Source organism: Helicoverpa armigera, chromosome 25 (assembly GCF_030705265.1).
Source record: "Helicoverpa armigera isolate CAAS_96S chromosome 25, ASM3070526v1, whole genome shotgun sequence".
Taxonomy (NCBI): domain Eukaryota; kingdom Metazoa; phylum Arthropoda; class Insecta; order Lepidoptera; family Noctuidae; genus Helicoverpa; species Helicoverpa armigera.
Window position 1 is genome coordinate 1,624,527 of NC_087144.1, and position 21,282 is coordinate 1,645,808.

General features: G+C 36.3%; 2 protein-coding genes across 2 annotated transcripts; both read right to left on the reverse strand.

Moving 5' to 3' along the window:
• Positions 1-201: 201 nt before the first annotated feature.
• LOC110377100 (facilitated trehalose transporter Tret1) lies at positions 202-10,183 on the reverse strand. The gene is made up of 8 exons (XM_021335800.3): positions 10,023-10,183; positions 8,166-8,395; positions 7,416-7,736; positions 6,727-6,853; positions 4,061-4,132; positions 2,894-3,111; positions 2,312-2,494; positions 202-1,206 (listed from the first exon to the last, which is right to left on the reverse strand). Exons 1-8 carry the CDS (start codon positions 10,081-10,083, stop codon positions 958-960), a joined length of 1,461 nt encoding a protein of 486 aa, XP_021191475.3. The 5' UTR covers positions 10,084-10,183; the 3' UTR covers positions 202-957.
• A 1,894-nt stretch (positions 10,184-12,077) lies between these two features.
• Positions 12,078-20,965, reverse strand: LOC110377113 (facilitated trehalose transporter Tret1). The gene is made up of 9 exons (XM_064041558.1): positions 20,807-20,965; positions 19,113-19,342; positions 18,391-18,700; positions 17,741-17,886; positions 17,123-17,249; positions 14,129-14,212; positions 13,648-13,865; positions 13,070-13,252; positions 12,078-12,461 (listed from the first exon to the last, which is right to left on the reverse strand). The coding sequence occupies exons 1-9, from the start codon at positions 20,865-20,867 to the stop codon at positions 12,201-12,203; spliced, it is 1,620 nt and encodes a 539-aa protein (XP_063897628.1). The 5' UTR covers positions 20,868-20,965; the 3' UTR covers positions 12,078-12,200.
• Positions 20,966-21,282: the final 317 nt, after the last annotated feature.

Consider the following 21,282-nt stretch of genomic DNA (forward strand, 5'->3'; position numbering starts at 1 on the left):
TTTTAAACTTGAACGTGAAATTAGTTTATATAACAGTGACATTTATGTTTTAGATGAACTTGGGCCCAGTATTTATTAGGTATGAAGTAAGTAGTAGCTTATTGTCGATTTCAAGAATATATTTTTTTTATGTTATAAGAATCTGATAGAAAATTCAAAGGGGTTCGACAGCCATAAAAATTATAAAGAAATAAAACAAAAGAGGATTTAAATCAAATATATTTTTCAGATCCCCTAATTCTAAATCGTATAATTACAGAACTATTACAAATTCAACACTTAAACTAGCCAACTGGTCTTATCTTTCAAAATTCAGCAATCATTAAGTCGAACTTGGCTTTTAAACAACACTAACTTTCAAATTCCGTTTCCGTTTTAAAGCTAGAAGACAAAAGACTAGCACTTTATCGATATCCCACCACCAATAAAAGGGATCTAAAGTTAAACTCTGTATTACTTATTTATTATGCTTCATTTTCTAATCATTCTAAGGACTTAATTGACATACATTTTAAATCAATTTATTAAGATGAACATTCACATTCCCTTATTAAAGCTTAACTACGTTTATATGAGATTTTACATACTATTATGGACTGCACCTTATGTTTAACATAACTATCTCAAGGAAAATTTATTCGTAAATCCTTTGATTTTCATCTCACTACAATATGACGAAATTATTTCGCAACAATCACATATTTCACAAACATGTATTTCACTGTTTAGATAAACCTTATCTTAGACATTTAAAACATTAAATGCTGCCAACTGACATTGAAAAAGTCACCAGACCAAACTCGTAAGTCACCAGACCAACTGTAAGTCACCAGACTGAGAAAAAGTCACCAGATTAAGCGTAATAAGTCACCAGACTACACGTAACGAATTGTGACCGATAAGGCGTATGATCTATAACAAAAATGCTACCTAAAATATCATGAACAACATCAATTTCTAACTTAATTCTAATGCTTTTCTCTTACTCTTCTTCACAAACAAAGCTTGGATGGCATCTACAGATAATCCTTTGGTTTCTGGTAGATAGAAGACGCAGTAACCAGCTCCTATGAAGCCAACTACTGAGAATGCATAGAATAGTGGTGCAAATCCTACTTCTTCGACGACTGGGGTAAATATGACCATAGTGACGAAGTTCATGGCCCATCCGCTAGCCATGACTATGCTGCTGCAGAGCCCTCGGACCTGGAAGAAGGATTTAATCATATTTTAGATGATATCGCCAGTTTCTATAATGATCACGGTGACTTGAAAATATTTGGAAAAGTACGTCTCGTGTTATCGTTTCTTAAGAATATGCAAACTCTTGCACTTGGAGTGCTGTTTGATATAATTTTTGGAATATTTTTTTGCAATGAAATGAATAAATGGTAATGTAAATAATGTTTGGGCCTATTAAATATTTCTGGCGCAGTAGGTTAAGGATAGCAGGATGAGATTCTAGATGAAGATGAATAGATTTGAAAACTCTTCAAAGGGATTCCCGATACAACCGTGACCCAGATTTTTATTCGGAAGTGTACCACGTTCAGATAGAGATAAAATATTAAGATATTGAATCAATAACAAGTACTGATGAGATCATTGATATTATCTAGTATTGTTCGGTGAATTTGATTTGATGTTGCGAAGTGTCCACGTGGAGTTGTGACGATGTTTATAATATCTTTAAAGAAGACACTGATATATTGAGCAAATAGTACTGCTTGCAATAGATAAATTTTTGAACATTTTTTATCGCTAAACAAACCAGTTTCTATGTCTCTTAACATTGAGTGATAAGATTTGAATTTGTGATTATTTTTCCATTCAATCAACGAATGTCATCTTAATTTAAATAAAACATAGATATAATCTAAAACTGCAAGAGTACATGCATTATTATTTAGTAGTTTAGCTTTGAATTTTAAGCAAAGGAAACAGTTGATAAACTCCCAGTCAAAATATTGCTTGTTAAGGTACAACAGGTGTTCTTATTAATAAATAGTAAGTACAGCTTATGTCATTCTATCATTGAGGGCTACTGGCTTCCTAGTAGACTTACTAGTCTGACAACCAGTCTTACCTGGAGGTATTGGGGTGCCCGGGTAACTAGGTTGAGGAGGCCAGATAGGCAGTCGCTCCTTGCAAAATACTGCCGCATCCTGATAGACTGTAGGCTGACTCCGACACGTTGGAAAAAAACTAGGCAGATGATGATGGCTTAACGGCCCTTTTCAGGCGTTGCAAATATACACCCAACAAATGATAATAATGAACAATAGAATGGTAAAGATACTAAGATACTCACTTCAGGCAAGAACAACTCAGCACTGAGGACATAAGGAATCACAGCGACCCCCACGTTGAAGATAAAGCTGTACACATAGATGGTGACGGCCGTGAACCAGTGGGGAGCCCAGTGCCATTGGATCTGAGTTCCTAGTACCATCGTGCAGACGCTTGCGAAGAATGATGTGCTAATCATCAGAAACTGGAACAAGTAATCCAAGAGGTTTATGGTAGCCTGGTACTTTGGGTATTGAATAATGTCGATGGGATATTAGAGATACACTTGAGAAATGTATTTTTTTTATGCAACACCAATTTTGCTCAACTTCAAGACAGTCACCGAACTTCCAGGCTTGCGAAAGCTCATAATTTTGTAATTACAAACATTCAAGTGATAAAGACAAATGGATTATCCACGGTGGCCAAATTACTTCGTTTAAATCTCTAGCACTTAATTGTGTTAGATTCATGACTTTGACGGAAATGCTAAAATAACCCCTATCCTTATCACGAACAGTGCTATCTCCCCATTTCCATTATCTACCATTACTTGATCTTTGAAACATATCCTATGTCCCTTCTACAACAAATCTGTACTCACCTTCCTCCCAAATTTGTCAATAACGAACGAGCACAGCACACTCGCCACCAGCAAGTCTATCGCCAGGAATATGGAGCACTGGTTGGAGTCCATCAGAGGAACTGCCTCCTTGAACAGCGTCTCAGCATACACTTGTAGCGCTATGTTCCCCATGAGAATCATCGTCGCCATGCACGCTAGACTCGTCATTAGTGCATTCATTGAAGTTTGGGATTGTTCTGAAAATATTGTAAAAGTTTTTTACTAGTTTTCTCTGCATTCTGCATATATTATATACTAGCGACCTGTCCCGGCTTCAAATGGGATAACAGTATTTTTATTCTGTTAAAAAACTCACAGGGGACTACTACAAAGGGACAGAAAAAGCGACTTTATTTCATAACTGTTATCTGTTACAGCCTTTTCATCGTCCCACTGCTGAGCACAGGCCTCCTCTCACAAGGAGAAAGATTGAGCATTAATCATTACTACTACTATATTATATACTATATTGTATATTTCATAACTACTTAGTGATATTCTGCTATTTTTTAAGATTATCTTTTTTGATTAATTATTATTTCAGAGTAGACAATAATGTCGTCCACTCAAAAATGTTGCTGTTCTTATTTAGTTTCTAACATAACTAAAATAATAAAGCTATTTTTGCTGTACCTTTACAAATCTATAAAGTACAGAACAATAATCTAGATCTAGACATATTCTTTACGAGCCAGTAAGTAGTAGTTTATTGAATAAGCTGGTGTTTAGCGTTGTATCTTGGCTGAATTATTTGCAGCGACTCGTGCGCCGGTCGGCCCACGATTTTATCGTTGTACTAGCTCTGCTTCATGGTTTCAATCGTTTCGTTTAGTCCTCGAAACACTAACTTGGGTTGGTACTTTATTTGGGCTTAACGTTTTAAGAAAACCACTTCTGTATTTTTTTTACTGCAACGGATCACAACGCCAAAAATATTTGCCATTAAAGACAAAATGTACATACGTATTTGCAAAGCCATATATCATGCATGTGAGGTTGTCAACTTCGTGAAATTTACGTAATGTCCCAATCAAAGTTTACTACTGGTATTAGTACAGATTCTGAACTCAGTATCCCCAAAGCCACTTTGCTCTGAATGTACGAACATACATACGTTTTAGTTTAGTTAAACCAAGTTAAACTTACTCAAGAACTGCCATTCTGAGAGCTTTGGCGCTGGTGGTTGGCTGTCTATCAACTCCTTTGTAATTGTCACATCTGAAACAAAGCATTCCTTCAGTTTTTCAATAAATTCAATGGCCAATGGACCACCGAAGGTAAAAGGAATGTTGGGGCTATCTCCCGAGTAGTTAAATTGGTTCGCATCGCGCTAGAGGCTTTTCATCTAAATTAGTTATCATTCAGCTACCTTGAATGAAAATTCTGTCTTGGTATATTTAGTTCTCTACTTTCTCTTAAAACCCTTTTCAAATCCAATACACAATTACACGCCTACAGAAAATAGGTGTGACAAATTACGCCCATTAAAATATCACTATATTGCATATCAATTAACATATTAACGTCATACACAATTGAATCATTTAAATATATATACTTTATGACAATGCCATACAAGGTGTATCTAGTGTTACTCCGGTTACATAAAGTCACGAGAGACTCATAAAGGACTATTACTTGTATGCCTAATAATAAACTTCGAAATTATATTCACATTCACATATTTGCTGAATTCAATTGTTTTATAAAACTGACTTTAAGTTTGACGTCACGGAAAGTCAATTCCTTGTTTCAAGATAAAATCAAGTCATGAATGAGTTGTGAAAATGTCGTTCCGTATAGTTGAAAATGTCGTGCTATTTCTATTATAATTAACAGCCTATTATAAGTGGATCAGCTTTCATATCGGAATAAATTAATACCAGCGACCATAGATCATTGCCCAATTAATTTTTCACGTAAAGAATATACGTCCATTTTATTTCTGCCTGCCTGTACTATTTCACTACTGTCCAAAGGTCCCCCCTTTTTGACTTCAACCCTACTGATTTCTACTTCTAGTGATCCCACTAATTTCGGAAAACATATCTTTCCTAAATCTCAATGTCACAGCAACATCAGACACACAAAAAAAAGGTTTTGCAATGTCAATTCCTACAGATCCACGTGGAATTCTTAATGGCTGCGAAAATTTCCATAAAGTGTTATCTACTGAATTAGTACAACATAAAGAAAATTGACGTCATTGGGGCGGTAGACAGTTCGACTTATCAACCCTGTGTTTAATATTTGAAAAGCTGACGAAATACAAATACTGAGGACGAGGGTGGAGACGAGATAGGCTAAAATAGATGACGATCTATGCACAGAGCAGAGATTGTCAAACAATATGTACCTAGGTATTAATGATTCAGTGAATGAAACACACACCTACTTTGATGAATAGGCTATTATAAATGTCCTACATTGCGTTGAGACCATACGAACAAAGAATTACTCGAAAGGAGCAAAAGCTCTAGTGCTACGGTGTCAGTCAGTAGCTCCAGAGGTTGTTAGTTCGATTTCCACCCATTGCACTATTGAACGTGAACTGACAGCGTCTTCTTTAATAGCATTACCAGTCAAATTATTTTTCTTTATTTCGTTGTTCTCTTTAATTACTATTTTAACAAGGAACTTGTGCTTTTTTGTGTTATATGTAATTTTCTTTTCTGTCGTTAGGAATTTCATTAGACATAATTCTATCAAGTTCAACTTTACAATGCTTTGTCAATTTCATTAACATGTTCTGTCCTTATTATATACGGCCTAGTACAATGATCTCGCCTGAAAAATACTCAGAACATCGCAATTTTCACTATCATATTATACAAATAATGTATTTAACTTTACATAACTAAAATTAGCAAATACATCGTCCATGTGATTTGAACAAATGTTGTTATCTCATATCGTGTGGTGCTGTTATTATGTCGGCTTATTTTGATGTAATAGTAGCTAGTTACAGCCGTCAACTATGTGAAGGTAAACTAGAACATAGACGCAGAACAATAACGTTATTTAATTTATTCCCTTTCGTCTCAATCCATCCAAAGGTTGTCTGTAAGACCGCCCATTATGTCATCTAAATTCTAAATGTGTAGTTTTTCTTTTTTTAATTTTATATCTATCTAATATCCTTCAAATTGCACTTCGGTCGCAGAAAACACTTAAGAAGAGTCACTCAGGCACTGTTGTAGTCGCAGATACATACAGACACGCTATCAAAATGTAATTGGATTGGACAGCAATCAGATAAGTACGTGAAAGGGCCATCAGGCACTACGTTCTAGCCATCTGTTTTCAGCCATAAGACCGCCTACAATAGGCGGTCATCTAAACTATAAATTATTTCAATCTTTTTTTTGTACTTTTTGTAATTACATTTTTGCTGTGGTGGCCTAGTGGGTAAAGGACCAGCCGCGCGGTTTCGATTCCAGGTCAGGCAAGTACCAATGGAACTTTTCTAAGTTTGTATGTACTTTCTAAGTATATCTTAGACGCCAATGGCTGATAAAAAGGTAAAATAAAACATCTTGAGGAAACCTGGATTAGATAGTCTGAAATCACCAACTCGCATTGAGCATTCGTGGTGGTTAATGCTCAATCCTTCTCCGTGTGAGAGGAGAACTATGCCCAGCAATGGGACGATAAAAAGGCTGTAACAATTTTTTTTTTGTAATTTAAATTGGTCTACATATAGAATATATCTGTCTGTCTACTCTTAAAATTGAGGGTATTTCGATTGTTGATGTTCTCAATTTGTTGGGTTAGTAAATAAGTGTGTGGAATCAATAGTGGAATCTACTTACCATGTTCTCCTTCCAGAATCTTCTCAAGCCTGGGGTCCAACTGGAGCCTGATCTTGGCTATTTCCACCTCAACTTCTTTGGAGGTCACCTTCACTTGCCGGTAGAAAGCTATGGACTCTGCCGCTTCCTAAAACAATGGGCTTTAGATCAGAAGAAAGCTTTTGGAAAGTTGAAGTCAGTTGGGATATTGTCGTGTTTTTAGTTGCATAAAATAAGAGGTAGCTAACTGCTGAAAATATGATAAATCATAATATACCTACATCAAATTTTTCAACGATTATCGATAAATGAACTGTACGAGAATTTTAAAAATTAATCATTACTAGTATAATATTTTTTTGTTAGAAATAATAACAAGGTAACCAACGCCATCTATTGTAACACATAAGAACTACTTAAACAGTAATTATGAATATGTTTATTTTATTTCAGGCCTGTGTGAAGTTGGAATGTTTGGTAGACATTTCTCAAGCTTAGGAATACTGAATTCAGGTTCAAAATCTAGCAAGGTCCATTATGACTTTGAGAACTAGATTATAGCAACAATCTACAAAGATTGAAATTAATCTAAAGACTCTAATATTTATGAGCCTACGGGTGTTTTTTGCACTAATTATCATCATCATAAGCTTATGTACACACGCAGTTTTTTAACTAACTTTATTCAAAAAAATCAAACACATACATACCTTCTCCCTTCCCCTCTGCATCAAAAACACCGGAGACTCCTTCAGAAGCGCCAACATCACCAGATACAGAACCGACATTGACAAATGAAGGTAGACCACCACATCATAGTTCAGATACCCTCCGAAGATATATGATATCAACAATCCGAGGAAATATGAAGATACTATGGTCGACATCATGGCTCCTCGTATGGAGTCTTGAGAGATCTCTGATATGTATATAGAAGAGATTGCCTGTCCGGCTGTGCTGAAGCCTGCTAGAGCCATGGCTGTGAGGATTAAAGGCACTGATGAAGTCACTGAGATTATCGTCCAGGTGAGCTGTGGGAGAGAGAAAATGTCTGTTAGTACTGAAGAAATAACAAGTAGGTACATCTATTTCCTTCTGATTGTTTACATTGTACTGTACATTTGTACAATTATTCGTTTGTTGTGGTTACAGTTAAACGTATAATGAACATTCTCTTTACCATTCAAAGGACACTAGTGCAGAATTAAGGCTGCTTCTGAAAGAATGTCTGAGAATGTGTGTGTAAAATAAATGGTTTTTCTTTCTTTCAGAATAAAAAACTACATTATGGTTTAGTGACACATGCATCAAATACTTGGAACAAAAACAATGGAACGCGAGCCGGCAGTCCAGTAGCCGCGAAACCTCCTACGCTAGTTGTGTTGGACACAACACACAACACGCCAATCAATGAAATTAGTCAAGAAATTCAAAACCACTATAATCCAAAACCAGCTCACCACAAAAGGCAATCCAAAAAGCATAGCACTATACTTCCTCCCCATCCAATTCACAATATACCCGCAGAACGGCGTCCCCAACATGGCGCCAACATTGGTCAAACTGCCCAACAGTGACACGTGGACTGAAGTCATGGGCTCGGAGAGCACTGTGTCATTCGACATGAAGTTCGCCACATTGTAGGAGGGCCAGGAGAAGACTAAGCCTGTGAGGGTTGCGAGGTAGGAGACTGGAAAGAGAAAAAGGTGGGTGAAAATTTGTTACTGGTGTATGTTTTAGCCACTTCACTGACCAAGATGCAGAGCCAACAGTTAAACTATATCCGTCGAACCATTTCTAAACTTCTGTTGAACATGTGTCTAAAAATGACAGATTATGACGTTGAAATAAGGTCCGAGGTCCGATGGTCCGAGGTTTGCAGCCGTGTTCAACAGATGAAGTTTTTTTAGTAAGGCCATATGGCTAGGGAATTTATTAAGACACATATCTAGTTTTAGTGCCTACGTCATGAATGGAATGTTCATAACAGTAATTTGCAGTGTGTTTCTTTCAAGATACTGGTAATTTTTAATTAAATTTTTAACAATTTTGCGATAGTTTCTCATGTGTTAGTTCACAGTGAGGTCGTGTTAAATCTATGATTAAATTTTGATAAAAAATTAAATCGTGTTAAAAACGTAGACACGCATAGAGTTAGCATGTGTTAAGTCTTTCCCTACTTTGATAAAACATAGACGCCTGATCAACTTTTAATGCAAGCACTTCTTTACGCATTGCTATTACATTTTGTGTAGGCGTTTCACATTTTACATATAGCGCATTGTTTATCACGCAGAGTTTATAAGTGTTAGATCTCACAAAGCATCTAGTTTGCTTATCAAAAAGTGTCTATAGATTTGATTAACGATATAGAAATGTAGCTTAACGTAGTTTTGGACCATATTTAAAAGTCTTAGTCTATATTCTTACTCTACGGTATTTACCTAGATATTACTCACATGTTATTGTCGTTTGACATAAAAATAACCGTTCCCTATCTAACTGGGAAATCCTAATCATAGATAACTGAGTTTGTTTTATTTACATAGGTTTTACTCTTATTACTGAATGTAATTGCTAGCTGTTTTTCGTGGTTTTACCTGATACGTAGTCTCAGTTTTAATATTTCGACTAATACTTTCATTCTAGTACATAATTACAAATCTCCTTCTTCCTCCTGCCCTGTTCCCAATTTTACCTAGGATTAGCGCAATATGTCATCCTCTTCCATTTTTCTCTGTCACTCGTCATACTGACACTCACTCCCTTCCTATTCATGTCATCTTTCAGGCAATCCATCATACACAATTACAAATATACACATTTCTGTACAGCAGAAGATGGTGGTATTTTTTTTTCGATCACTTGTTTATTGTTTAAACCTGTCCTTACAAATACGCTTTCATTCATCTTCTTTCACACTCACAGTCGTATCCAAATCTTAGAATCATCATCATCATCATCAGCCTATCGCAGTCCACTGCTGGACATAGGCCTCTCTAAGTGCACGCCACTCTTAGAATATTTTTCCCCAAATAGTCTACTCTGTACTTAACTACGTCATCACAATATGCACTTTAAGCTTTTTCTAGTCACTCAAATCACTGCAAATAATCTCTTGTTTATTAACATTATCGCAATCACCAATTTTATCAACAAAACCTTTGATCACAATAAAACCTTTATCTATTACGATTCCTACATCTATTTCCATCTTCACAATATTGTTATTTACTGCACAAACACTGTCACACATCGTATCAACATCCATTTCTATATTGAACCACTGAATAATGCCATTAACATCAGATACTAACTTGCCAAAGTCGCAACTCCTTGCACTAAAAATCCTCTCACAGTCACTTTGTCACTATCCATGTTGTATCACAAAGAACTCGGATCAAATGAGACTTTAGAAACAGTTACACAATATAAAGAAGTAAGGATTTACTAAGTAAATAACTCATTACTCTTTATTATAGCGTAAATGATAGCGGAGGGTAGGAGGACCAGTTCAAGTCTCACGATAAAAATGACGATTTATTCGTAATAAGTGGTAATAATAGTGTTATCTAAAAGGTTGTTATCACGCATTAATGTTGGTTAATGGGTGATTTATATTTGATTTAGTTTAAGGGTTTTAGTCATGGAGAACAGAATAACTAACGGAGGTGCCGTAACGGAAAATATCCTGATAAAGTAGAGCGCCAAAATGCGAGTGATCAAGGAACGAGGAACGTCACTGTTTTCGCCCTTATACCCCTTCTTTGGACCCGACCTGTTATTGTAATACCAAAAACCGTTGACAGATGTCTCCAAGACCCGAACACCTCGTCAGTTCACTCGTAACTGGTCGTTTTGGTCATGCTCTCCGTCCATAGGTATTTCACCTGCAAGAAGGCATCTAACCTACCTTCACTGTAGCATCTCCGCCATCTTTCCTCACTCCGTGGTTTTAGTTTTGTGCTTGAGAGGGCTTTGTATGTATATTTTGGCAGAAAATATGATAATGTTGCACAATGTTGTTCCATTTGTTGATGGGCGTGGGAACTGTGATTAGTTACTGAGAATCGTTTTAATTTTTAACCACTTCACTGTCCACGAAGCCGACCCCAACATAGTTGGGAAAAGGCTCGGGAGATGATGACTGTCCAAAATGTAGACTCAATAGTTAAACAATCGGACGGGACAGGGAAGTTATTTATATTTATAAGCAGAGATTAAATGTTGAGCTCAGATGACAACTCAGCCAATAAAATAATTTTAGGCTTACCTCTAACTAATTTTAACCACTAGATCAAAGTGAAATGTCTGAATCACTACAAACCAATGTAGGCTTTCATGGTCAAAGTCAAAGTAATAACATACAATTTCTAAGGATTCATTTTGTAGACAATTGGACAATTTCGCGAAGCCATATTTTGGTCAATCAACTATGAGATAATATTGGCAACTTTTTGATCTGACCAAAGCTTTTGACTTTGTTCATCATAGCGAAAACATCGGATAGAACAATATTGATCCTTCACAATGTTTATCATGGGCTTTATGGATAAATAAGTAGACGATAATAACTAGACAAAATAAAATATTTAAATATTTCGAGAATTTGGGGTTTATCCGTACGGAATCCTCGGACCTTAAAATAATTTAACATGCTTAAATCCATTTAATATATAAAAGTTTGTATGATAAAGAGCTTCGTCATCTATTAGTACCGTCAGCTTTTAACTTTTGCGTAAATCACAGAATTTTTACATTCTCTCAGTACTGATAATTGTAGTATTCACCCTACAAGATTACTTTCGCGACGTCAAAATAGAGCAGTATAAATCTAAGATAATATTATATTTGCAGACTAACTTAGATAATTTGTTGTTACCTGATTAGCGCGACGTAGAACTTGCTATTTTAAGTTCTCTTTATCTCAAATGCGAATGCACTGGAGTTGGCATGACTTCAATAGATTTTCAACCTTATCACAATAGTGGAAGGTTAATGTTCGATTGTTGAAATTTGAAAGGTTTAGATAGGTTGACCTGCTGGCGTCTGTACGTTAGCTTGTCTTGATAATTGTGCTAGCTGTTTCATATACTCCTATGTACTGACATTCATGACTTGCATTAACATCGTCACCCTTGTCTCCTTTCTTTTCATTCATAAAATGATAACTAAACAAACCAACAGGTTTCAAAACTTTTGTATATAGTTTTTTATAACACGCATTTTCAATCTCTACACTAATTTTAATGTCCAGCCAAGAGTTTTGTACTAAAAATAACCGATGATACTTTCAGTATAAACTTCCTATCTTTTATAACTTTAGTAAGCTTATTTCAGTTTCATAAAGTCAAATAATAAAACAACTCAAACTATATAACAAAAAACCATTTATTCCAATAAAAAAAATATCACGCGCAAACAAAACATTGCAAACTTAACAAATGTTGGTTCCAACAACCACCAACGATTGCACAATCCCTCATCCTCTTCCCCTACTTCTTAATACTCCTATTACTTTTAATACTCTGTCTTCTTTCTCTCAAGAACAACGCTTGGATGGCATCAGCGGATAACCCTTTGGTCTCAGGGACGCAGAACTGGCTGTAGACTGCTCCAATGAAGCAGATGATAGAGAAGAAGTAGAAGACTGGGCCTAACCCCACGGCTTCCACGAGGGGATTGAAGATGACTAGTGTGATGAAGTTGAACACCCACGTGAATGCCATCACGACACTGTTGCAGAAGCTTCGTACCTGGAATGTCAACAATTTATAAGTCCTAAGGAAGATAAATTATGGAAGGAAAGATTTTACGGAAATCCACGTGGTTTGGAAAATCCACCATCCAAAAAATTGTTAAGAACTAAATGTTTTACCTCAATTTAAAATCATCAGCGAGATAAGTTAAAGACGATTTTATTAAAGGAAAACGCTTTATGATAGTAAAATGTATGAAGGAAAATAATTTTGCAGAAAATTATCTGATGCTAAACTAATATAAAGTTATAACTCAAACTCAAACTCAAAATATTTATTTGCATGTTAAGGTTGTACAGATCTTAGGTTATATCCATTCATATATGAATCAGCACTTATTGTTTTTAATCTTTTATTTAAGAAGATTTACAGTCAGCTTTGCTTTATTTTGTTTTCCTAGCCTGACTAGTCCTTTTGTTAAGCAAAAGACGAGGAGGAAAGGTCTCTCCCTTTTAATTTCAGACCAAGAATTCAGACATACCGTCATTAAATCTATTGCTGACACTTTTTATCTAGTCGACAAAGAAAGAGTCAGCAATAGATTTTAAGAAGTTTTAACTTTAATAGAGCTTTGTGCAACTGACGGTTAGAATTATGATACAAACCTCAGGCAAGAAAACTTCAGCGGTCAACACAAACGGTATGACCGCACAGCCCAGCGTGAACACGAAGCTGAACCCGTATATTAAGAACACAGTGAACCAGGCCGGAGCCCAGTGGTATTGCAGTTGAGCTCCCAGGAGCGCTGTGCAGATCCCAGACCCTGCTGCGGTGAGGATTAGGAGGAACTGTTGGGGGGACAAAAGAAAATAAATATGACTTTATTGATGATGAAAGAGATTGCAGATAAGATGTTATGACAGAATCTGCAGAAAACCTAGTACCATGTAACGAATACGTTGACATCATTTAAGAGCTTCCAAACCTCTGACGTCAGAAATACAACGTTAAACTGTAATCCTCTATGGCTAATTTGCTATGCACAAAATTATGGATGAAATGTTCTTCAAAACAGAATTTACATTTAGAATTTTGAGTAACTCTAAGTAATTCCAGTTTGTTCAATCAATTTTGTTTTAAAATTTTAATGATTTACTAGCTTTAACCAGCGGTTTTATTCATCACTAATCAGCCCAGTAGTTCAACAGATTAGCTTGTTCAAGTAAATGAAATTCTTGCTTACCTTTCTCCCAAACCTGTCAATAGCCAGCACACACAAAATACTGGCCACCAGAAAGTCCAGAGCCAAGAATATGGCGCACTGGTTAGCTGGCATAGTTGGCACAGCTTCTTTGAACAGCGGCTCAGCATACACTTGGAGGACCACGCAACCCATCATGATGGATAGAGCCATGATGATCAGAACTGTTGCTAGAGCACGCTTTGAAGATTTTGATTTTTCTGTTGAAGAAAAATTGGGGTAACTTTAGAAACAATTGGTAAGTTATGAAGATTTTATAAATGGCCCCGAGGGTATCTAAAGTAATCGTTCATGGGTAAGTTTTTGTACTGGCCTTTTAGAGACATTCCATGGGTTTATGAGGATGATTTTGCTCGTGACATAATAAAAATGGAATACTGGTTGGTCGTTGAACTAATTTCACTTGGGTTAAAGATGTTTTGGTTTGGAGGGTTTGGTTAAAGAAAACTAAAGTGTAACTTACTAAAGTGTTTCCATGCTGATTCACTCTTTCTTTCTACTGGAACTTCTAATGTCTTTTCTACTAGTTCACCAAGCACTTCTGGATCTAAAACAAAAAAAGATAAATAAGAACGTCGAGTCTAACAAGGTGTCCCTGTTTAATTATCGTCTGTTTTTACTGTATAACAACATATCTCTGGCTTTCTTTAACTCGATTCATTCAAAAACTTTTTTACAAAAAAAATTAAACCGACCGATTAAACGTCGGTGTCTAATGGATGTTACTAAGTTAATTTTGCCACCGACTTCTAGGCCGATGCACCTAAAAATAGTTTTTTTTTTTACTTTTTAGTGTTTTGGGAAGTCGGTTTAATTTTTTTGTAACAAAGTTTTTTATTTGAAGCTTTTCAGTGATACGTATAGTTGTCACTATCCATACAAGTGGGAAGTTCTCATCAATACAAAGAATATAAGTCCAAATACGAGGTATTTTACATATTCAGTTGTCGAGTTCCCTCGACTTTCTCTGGTCTCCATCATCAGGTCAGCTCCAAACCTTCACTGTTGCAAAGGTCTTGTCAATACAAATAATTTAAGCCCAAACACGAGGTAGTTTACATATTCAGTTGTCGAGTTCCCTCGACCCTCTCTGGTTTCCATCATCAGATCAGCTCCAAATCTTCATTGTTGAATAGTGCTTTTAGGCGTACACCTGAGTATCAAGTTTTTACCCTATGTATGCCTACAACTTTCGAAGGTTGCCCTCGATTTCTCAGGGTTTCCATCATCAGATCCTGACCTGATGACTATGGGACCAACTGGCAGCTATTCCGAGTCGAACAAAAAAAGAATCACGTAAATCGGTCCATAAACCTCGGAGTAATCGATGTACATACATAGAAAAAAAAAAAACATACCGGCCGAATTGATAACCTCCTCCTTTTTGGGAAGTCGGTTAAAAAGGATTGTATTCATATATTTTCATGAATTGTTACTAAGAGGAAAACATGTTTTTCGTCACATTAATGAATTAAATAACCGCGATAAAATATTAAATAATATAATATCATTCTTTTAATAACGCCGAATTATTTGAAACACAAACATTTTTAAGCTAGCCACCCAATATTTTAATTACCGTAGGTTTTCCCCCGCATCAAGTACTAGGCGCCCAGATAATACTAGCAAATATACGATATCTCTTAGTAAATACAGTAATATACAGTTATCTCAGAATTGTGTACGTGTGTTATTTCTTTTTACTCGTTTATGCCGGTAATGATCTTCAAAACTGCCGAGTTATTTTTCATAATGTGTTTATTCAATGCTTACTTAGGCTCTGACGCTTCTAGTCTGACGCACAGATTATAATCCTTATTGTTAAAAAGTCTTTTGGATGTCTTCCTGATAGCGACAGCCACTTTTAGTCTGAATATCAACGTTTCTGTAGATATACTGTCTAAAAGCTTTTTAATAATTTCCAGTTATATAAAAATCCCACCAGTATCACTACACTAAGCTTGACCAAATTTTGACATGCCAAGCTTCTGACCAATGTAAGAACACTAGTAAAGAATTTACTCAGCTTAATGGTACTCAACTGCACCCGGTTAGACTAGAAGCCGACCTGAACATATTTTCGAAAAGACCCACATGGGGCAACTGGGGTTCATAATTGGATTGACGATGACTCATATGCCATGTAATGAGGAGGGATGATACGCATGCAACAAAGTAAGTATGACTGTAGATGGATGGAGAGGGAGAGGAAGACCTAAGAAAAGATGGATGACATGAATAGGTAGGGAGTGAGTGTCAGTATCACAAGTGAGAAGGAAAAATGGAAGAGGATGACATATTGCGCCGACTCCAAATAAAATTGGGAACAGGGCAGGAGGAAGAAGATGACTCATATGCCGTTCAGTGTCTGTGGTTCGCATAACTTGTCTGACATACAAAGTCAACGTCACTGATAGACAAAAATATTAAAAGTCAATCATTCGGCATGACTCACGAAATATTCACAATGAATCAAAACTATTGAAAACACATTAGGCCTTTAATTGACGTAGGTTTATGACATAGATATGATAATAATATGCTGCGTTTTTGTGGGTGAATGAATGCCGTCATTGATTAGGACAGTAGGTGCAATATCGATAATATTATCATGTACGTACTATTTATAAACCTGAATGAACATTAACACAGGTCATTGATGATGGAGCTTATAGAATCAGTACGTATATTGTACCTACGTAAATAGCTTTGACGCATGAGACCATGTATTCAACACAACCACAACCAACACAGATTTCATTCAAGTCACTACTGACTAAAGGTGCATGTGACATGATAGATAAAAGACACGAGGTAGATGAAGAGTCCATGAAATTGCAAAGAAAGTACAAGTTCAAAAATAGCTCTAACACCGATGGACCCTCACGAGCATTTCATTCTAAGTTCACGATCCTACAAGTCTTCTCCTACGGTGAAACATTGGATCCCCGAAGATAAATGCTAACGGGAACCTAACTAGGTTGAGAAAGTCAGATAGGCAGTCGCTCCATGTAAAACACTGGCTTTTAGGTACAGGCAAGGCAGATGAGTTTAAATAAACTACTATCTGAATACTACTGCAATCAGTACTATTACTTGTGTTGGTAACGCCTGACAGATTATTGAACGCAACATATGATCTTCCACTGCTGGGCACTTTGCTCGTTATTTTTCCGTTGTAGCTTTGTTCTTATTATTGCCATGATGAAAAGCAGAATTAAATCTTAGAACATAAGTTAATTTTAGCAGTCGAACTCATTTAGAAAAAGTAAACAGTTCCTAAAATGATATCTCAGTCCCCATTCTCACACACTTTACGTCTAAAATAAGTCGGTGGTTCTAAAATCAGCTATTAAGCATTGACCAAGTCGTCCTCAACACTGCCAATTGGCCAACTACAGTCTTTCACTTTATTTTTTGCATAGTGTGGCAAAGAGTGAGTTGTAAAACTACTAACCATTGTCAGCTTCTAATAAAGTCTCTAGTCTCGGGTCCATCTGCAGTCTTATCTTGGCTATCTCGGCTTCCACTTCTTTGGACTTGACATCCAGGTGTCGGTAGAAAGCTATTGCTTTTGCTGCTTCCTGCAAATAGCATAAACTTTAAAAATATATTATTTACAAATTTTGATGAAAAGGGAGCTCTTAACTAATTAACAGTAATGCGGAACGATTGGCCATAAGAATAAGTAACGCTTGGTGTGTCCATGAATGAGTGAACATCTTGTCATGACGAGTTCCTCCGTGGTTTTGGAAGGCACGTCAAATTGCTGCTTAAAGCATTCGCTTATATCATTTGGACATCTTCTACATTACCTTTTTGGAGAAACCATTCATGATATTTTGTTAGGACTGGCTTATCATGATATTAATAACTTTACCCATGTAACAGAATTGTTGGTATTATGGTTAGCGTAAGGGCCGATTTTTCAATCCCCATATACTTATTATCTGAAGATCAGCTTTTGTTTAAAAATAAGTCTAACTCTAAGGTCAAACTTTTTATTCCTCAGATCGAATCAACTATAACTGATGATTGAAAAATCGGTCCTTAATATTGTAACTAAATAACTTACCTCTTCTCTCCCCACAAGTACTAGGAACACAGGAGACTCAGGGAGTAGCGCGATCAGTAGTATGCATAGTATGGACAGCGTCAGATGTGTGTATATCACTTGCATATACGTTAAGTATCCGCCAAGGGTGTATGTGATGAGAATGCCTGGAAAAGAAAATAAACTTTAAGTCAGAGACATAGAGTTGAAAATGGCATACCTAGTTTCAATAAATGATGACTCGTAAAATTGAGAGTATGGTTCATCGAAATTTTTGACTTATCAATTTCTTGTGAAAAGCTACTGTTGCATGACTACTTGGCAGAATTTCTGGGTTCATTGACAGGTTTTAAATGACGGACAGTTCAGTTTAAAATCCAGTTACTATCATCACGATAGCTCGAGTAGTTTTACTGTGATCTGGGTGATTTTGATTTGCATACCGCTCGACATATTCTTTTTTTGTGGGGAATTGTCAAGTGACTCACAGGGTACAGCGGGAGGAAGTGTCAAATTCTTACTGACAGAAACCCATATTTCTTCTTAAGCCCTTTCTACCATGATCGCGGTGACTCGTGCGAAGAATCCCGCAGCCCATGGTACTGGCTACTTACTTTATGATCCGAGACTTAATTTGCCAAAACCTTTTCTAGTAAAATCTTTTGACTTACCCAAGAAGTATCCAGAAGCGGAGCTAGCAGTGAGCCCGCCTCGGATGGAGTCGTGCGATATCTCCGATATGTAGATGATGGCAACATTCTGACCAGCTCTGCCGACTCCTGCTATACACATCGCTATTAACTTACCCAAGAAGTATCCAGAAGCGGAGCTAGCAGTGAGCCCGCCTCGGATGGAGTCGTGCGATATCTCCGATATGTAGATGATGGCGACGTTCTGACCAGCTATGCCGACTCCGGCCATACACATTGCGGAGAGCACGAGAGGTATGCTTGATGTTAAGGAAATTATTAGCCATGCGAACTGGAATTGAGAAAAAAGAGTTATACTTACATGAGAGTAGGTATGTAAGATTGTGGATACCTACCAATGGTGTATTTGAGTTGTAATTTAGAAGTTTAACGTATTCATTTAGTCTTCGTTTGGCGGCAAGTAGTTGCAGTGTTTGCGCTCTCACAGGAGTAAGCAAATATGTTTTACTAAAAAAATATTCGCTTTATCACACCGATAATCCCGTACATTTTTTAGGTATTTTTAGTGTCAGTTTCCAAAAGTAAATAAGAAAATTATTCAGACTTTCTAGCCTTTGAATTGGGATAGTGAAATACTTTTAAATGTAAACCTTAAAAGTGGTCTGCTATGAGCCATCTAAAAACGACTCCTTCGTCTAAACCTCAGTAGTATCAAAAAAATCAAATCCCAAAAACATACTCACAACATAAGGCAACGTAAACATCATAGTAGCATATTTCCTCCCAAACGTGTTAAAGGCGTACCCACAGAAGGGGCTGATGATCAGCCCTCCAATGTTCGGCAGGCTGCCCAGGAGAGACACGTCCAGAGAAGTCATGGGGCTAGACAGCATCGTGGCGTTGGAGAGGAAGTTCACCACGGTGATCGATGGCCAGGCTGACACGAAGCCCGTTTGACATGCTTGGAAACATACTGGAAAATAAAAAGGTGATTGTAAGCTTATTGAGCAGTTTCTGATCAATCCGTGCAATAAATGAAATTGAAGCGGTGATGCAGTTTTTTAAGCAGTTCCTGAACAATGTACGTAATAAATCAGATTAAACGATTGAATCCATCTCGAGGTTTATCTGCTTAAATAATTTTACCTAGATATAATTACAAATTCATATTCTTTACATATTTATGTTAGACAGTTCTTTCTCGCGGCTTCACCCGCGTCCTGGGAGGATTTTCTAGTTCCTACGGCCGGAAAAAATAGCCTATCATCTACCATTTTTCAAATAAATACTTAACAATCTATAACACTCTCAAACTCTGATCGTTTTTATCATCATATTTATTTCAGTTCTTTTAAATTCTGAAGTTTTCTGAAAATATCTTTGAATGACAATATTAAGTATCCAAGTATATTCAATTACTAAAATCTGTAATAGTATCGTATCAGGAAATGACATTTCTCGTATTTACTTTTGTCTATCATCCGTATTTACTTAAATATTAGTATTATTTACTAGTAAATAGAATAATTGATAAGAAATGCCACGTGTTATAGTTTACTACGAATGCAAGATAAGTGCAAGGTGTATGAATGTAAGCACGTTTTTCTGATCACGAGATATTAAACGATCATGCATTGTCATATGCACATATTGCACAAAGTTCCGAAATGTGGCTAAGTTAGCTATAAAAAAATGCTACTGTATTGAAAGTATTCTAATTGTGATTCTCTCTCTATGAAATTCGTTTTTTTTTTATTTCAAATAGGCCTATGAAAGCTCTTTCGAAACGCCAAAGTAGTTAGTTGCATAGCATGACTACATTATGTATTTTAGCCCTTTACTCGTTACAACCTAATATTTTTGTTAACTAAAGCTGTTGATGTACCTTTACTAATAAATAAATAACTAGTTCGATTTTAGCTTCAACTAGAATAAATGTTAAGCCGTAAAAAATTGTAGGTAGCTTGTTTAAAGGTGTAGGGTTAATTAAATCCTTTTATAATTTGGCAAATTGCAAAACATCTAATAGAGAAACGTTCGCAACAATATAAATTCTACACAACGAAAAATACGCAGGATTACCTAGTAATAATATTATTTTTTAGTTTAAAGTTAAAATTAAGTTTAACAATATTTAAACGTTAACTAACTGACATTAAATGTAACCAGATCCTTCCTAATCAAACCATCTTCAATCATCAAACTGCATATAAAATGAGTCCCATCATTTGAGTGGCTTGCGACAATACCATGTATCATCATCATCATATTTGCTACCCTTATCCCAATTTTATTCACCACATTTACCTAATACTTGATCCTGTAAGACTGGAAGCTGACCCCAACATAGTTGGGAAAAGGCTCAGAAGATGGTAATGATAAAATACCTAACACCTATTTTCAAAAACTTCAAAAACAAAAAAGAACCGTTACTCACTTATAGCGGTAGCCAAACTCTGTATCAAAAACTCCGACGTCCTCACTTTATCCTTTTCCATGTTCACAGACACTTTACAAAACCCTTGCTATTCATCAAATGACACATTTCTATTAATTATAAGCAACTAAATAGGATCATAGTATCTTTATAATTTATCTTTATAATGTAATACTGTTTGCTGCCACGCTGGCAAGCAAATAAGTGTGAGGCGAGCGACTCAATTGTCTTCCTTGTTGTCACTATTATCTTATTATTCAATATAGGTTGCGTTTGGTTAATGTGTAATGGCTGTCTCTTTCTGTATAGGTCGGGAATCGGAAGGATTAACTGTGTTGTTGACCTGTGTTTGGTCAACTGCGTAGTCTTTTCTGCGTGTTGTGTGAGTTTGAAGGTGTGGCGGTACTTACTGCTGCTGTTTTGTTTAGCTTTCTTTTTAGGTATACTTTACTGTTTTACCATATCCATGGATTCGT

Bases quoted from the DNA above. Each gene is read 5' to 3' on its own strand.
- LOC110377100 (XM_021335800.3), bottom strand. From the start codon at position 10,083: ATGGATAGTGACAAAGTGACTGTGAGAGGATTTTTAGTGCAAGGAGTT. The intron at 2,495-2,893 runs GTGAGTACAGAT...TACTTGTTCCAG, and splicing joins TTGACAAATTTGGGAGGAAG to TTTCTGATGATTAGCACATC. The intron at 1,207-2,311 runs GTGAGTATCTTA...TCCTTCTTCCAG, and splicing joins CTGAGTTGTTCTTGCCTGAA to GTCCGAGGGCTCTGCAGCAG.
- LOC110377113 (XM_064041558.1), bottom strand. From the start codon at position 20,867: ATGGAAAAGGATAAAGTGAGGACGTCGGAGTTTTTGATACAGAGTTTG. The intron at 13,866-14,128 runs GTAAGTTACACT...TTTCTTCAACAG, and splicing joins ATCAGCATGGAAACACTTTA to AAAAATCAAAATCTTCAAAG. The intron at 13,253-13,647 runs GTAAGCAAGAAT...TCCCCCCAACAG, and splicing joins TTGACAGGTTTGGGAGAAAG to TTCCTCCTAATCCTCACCGC.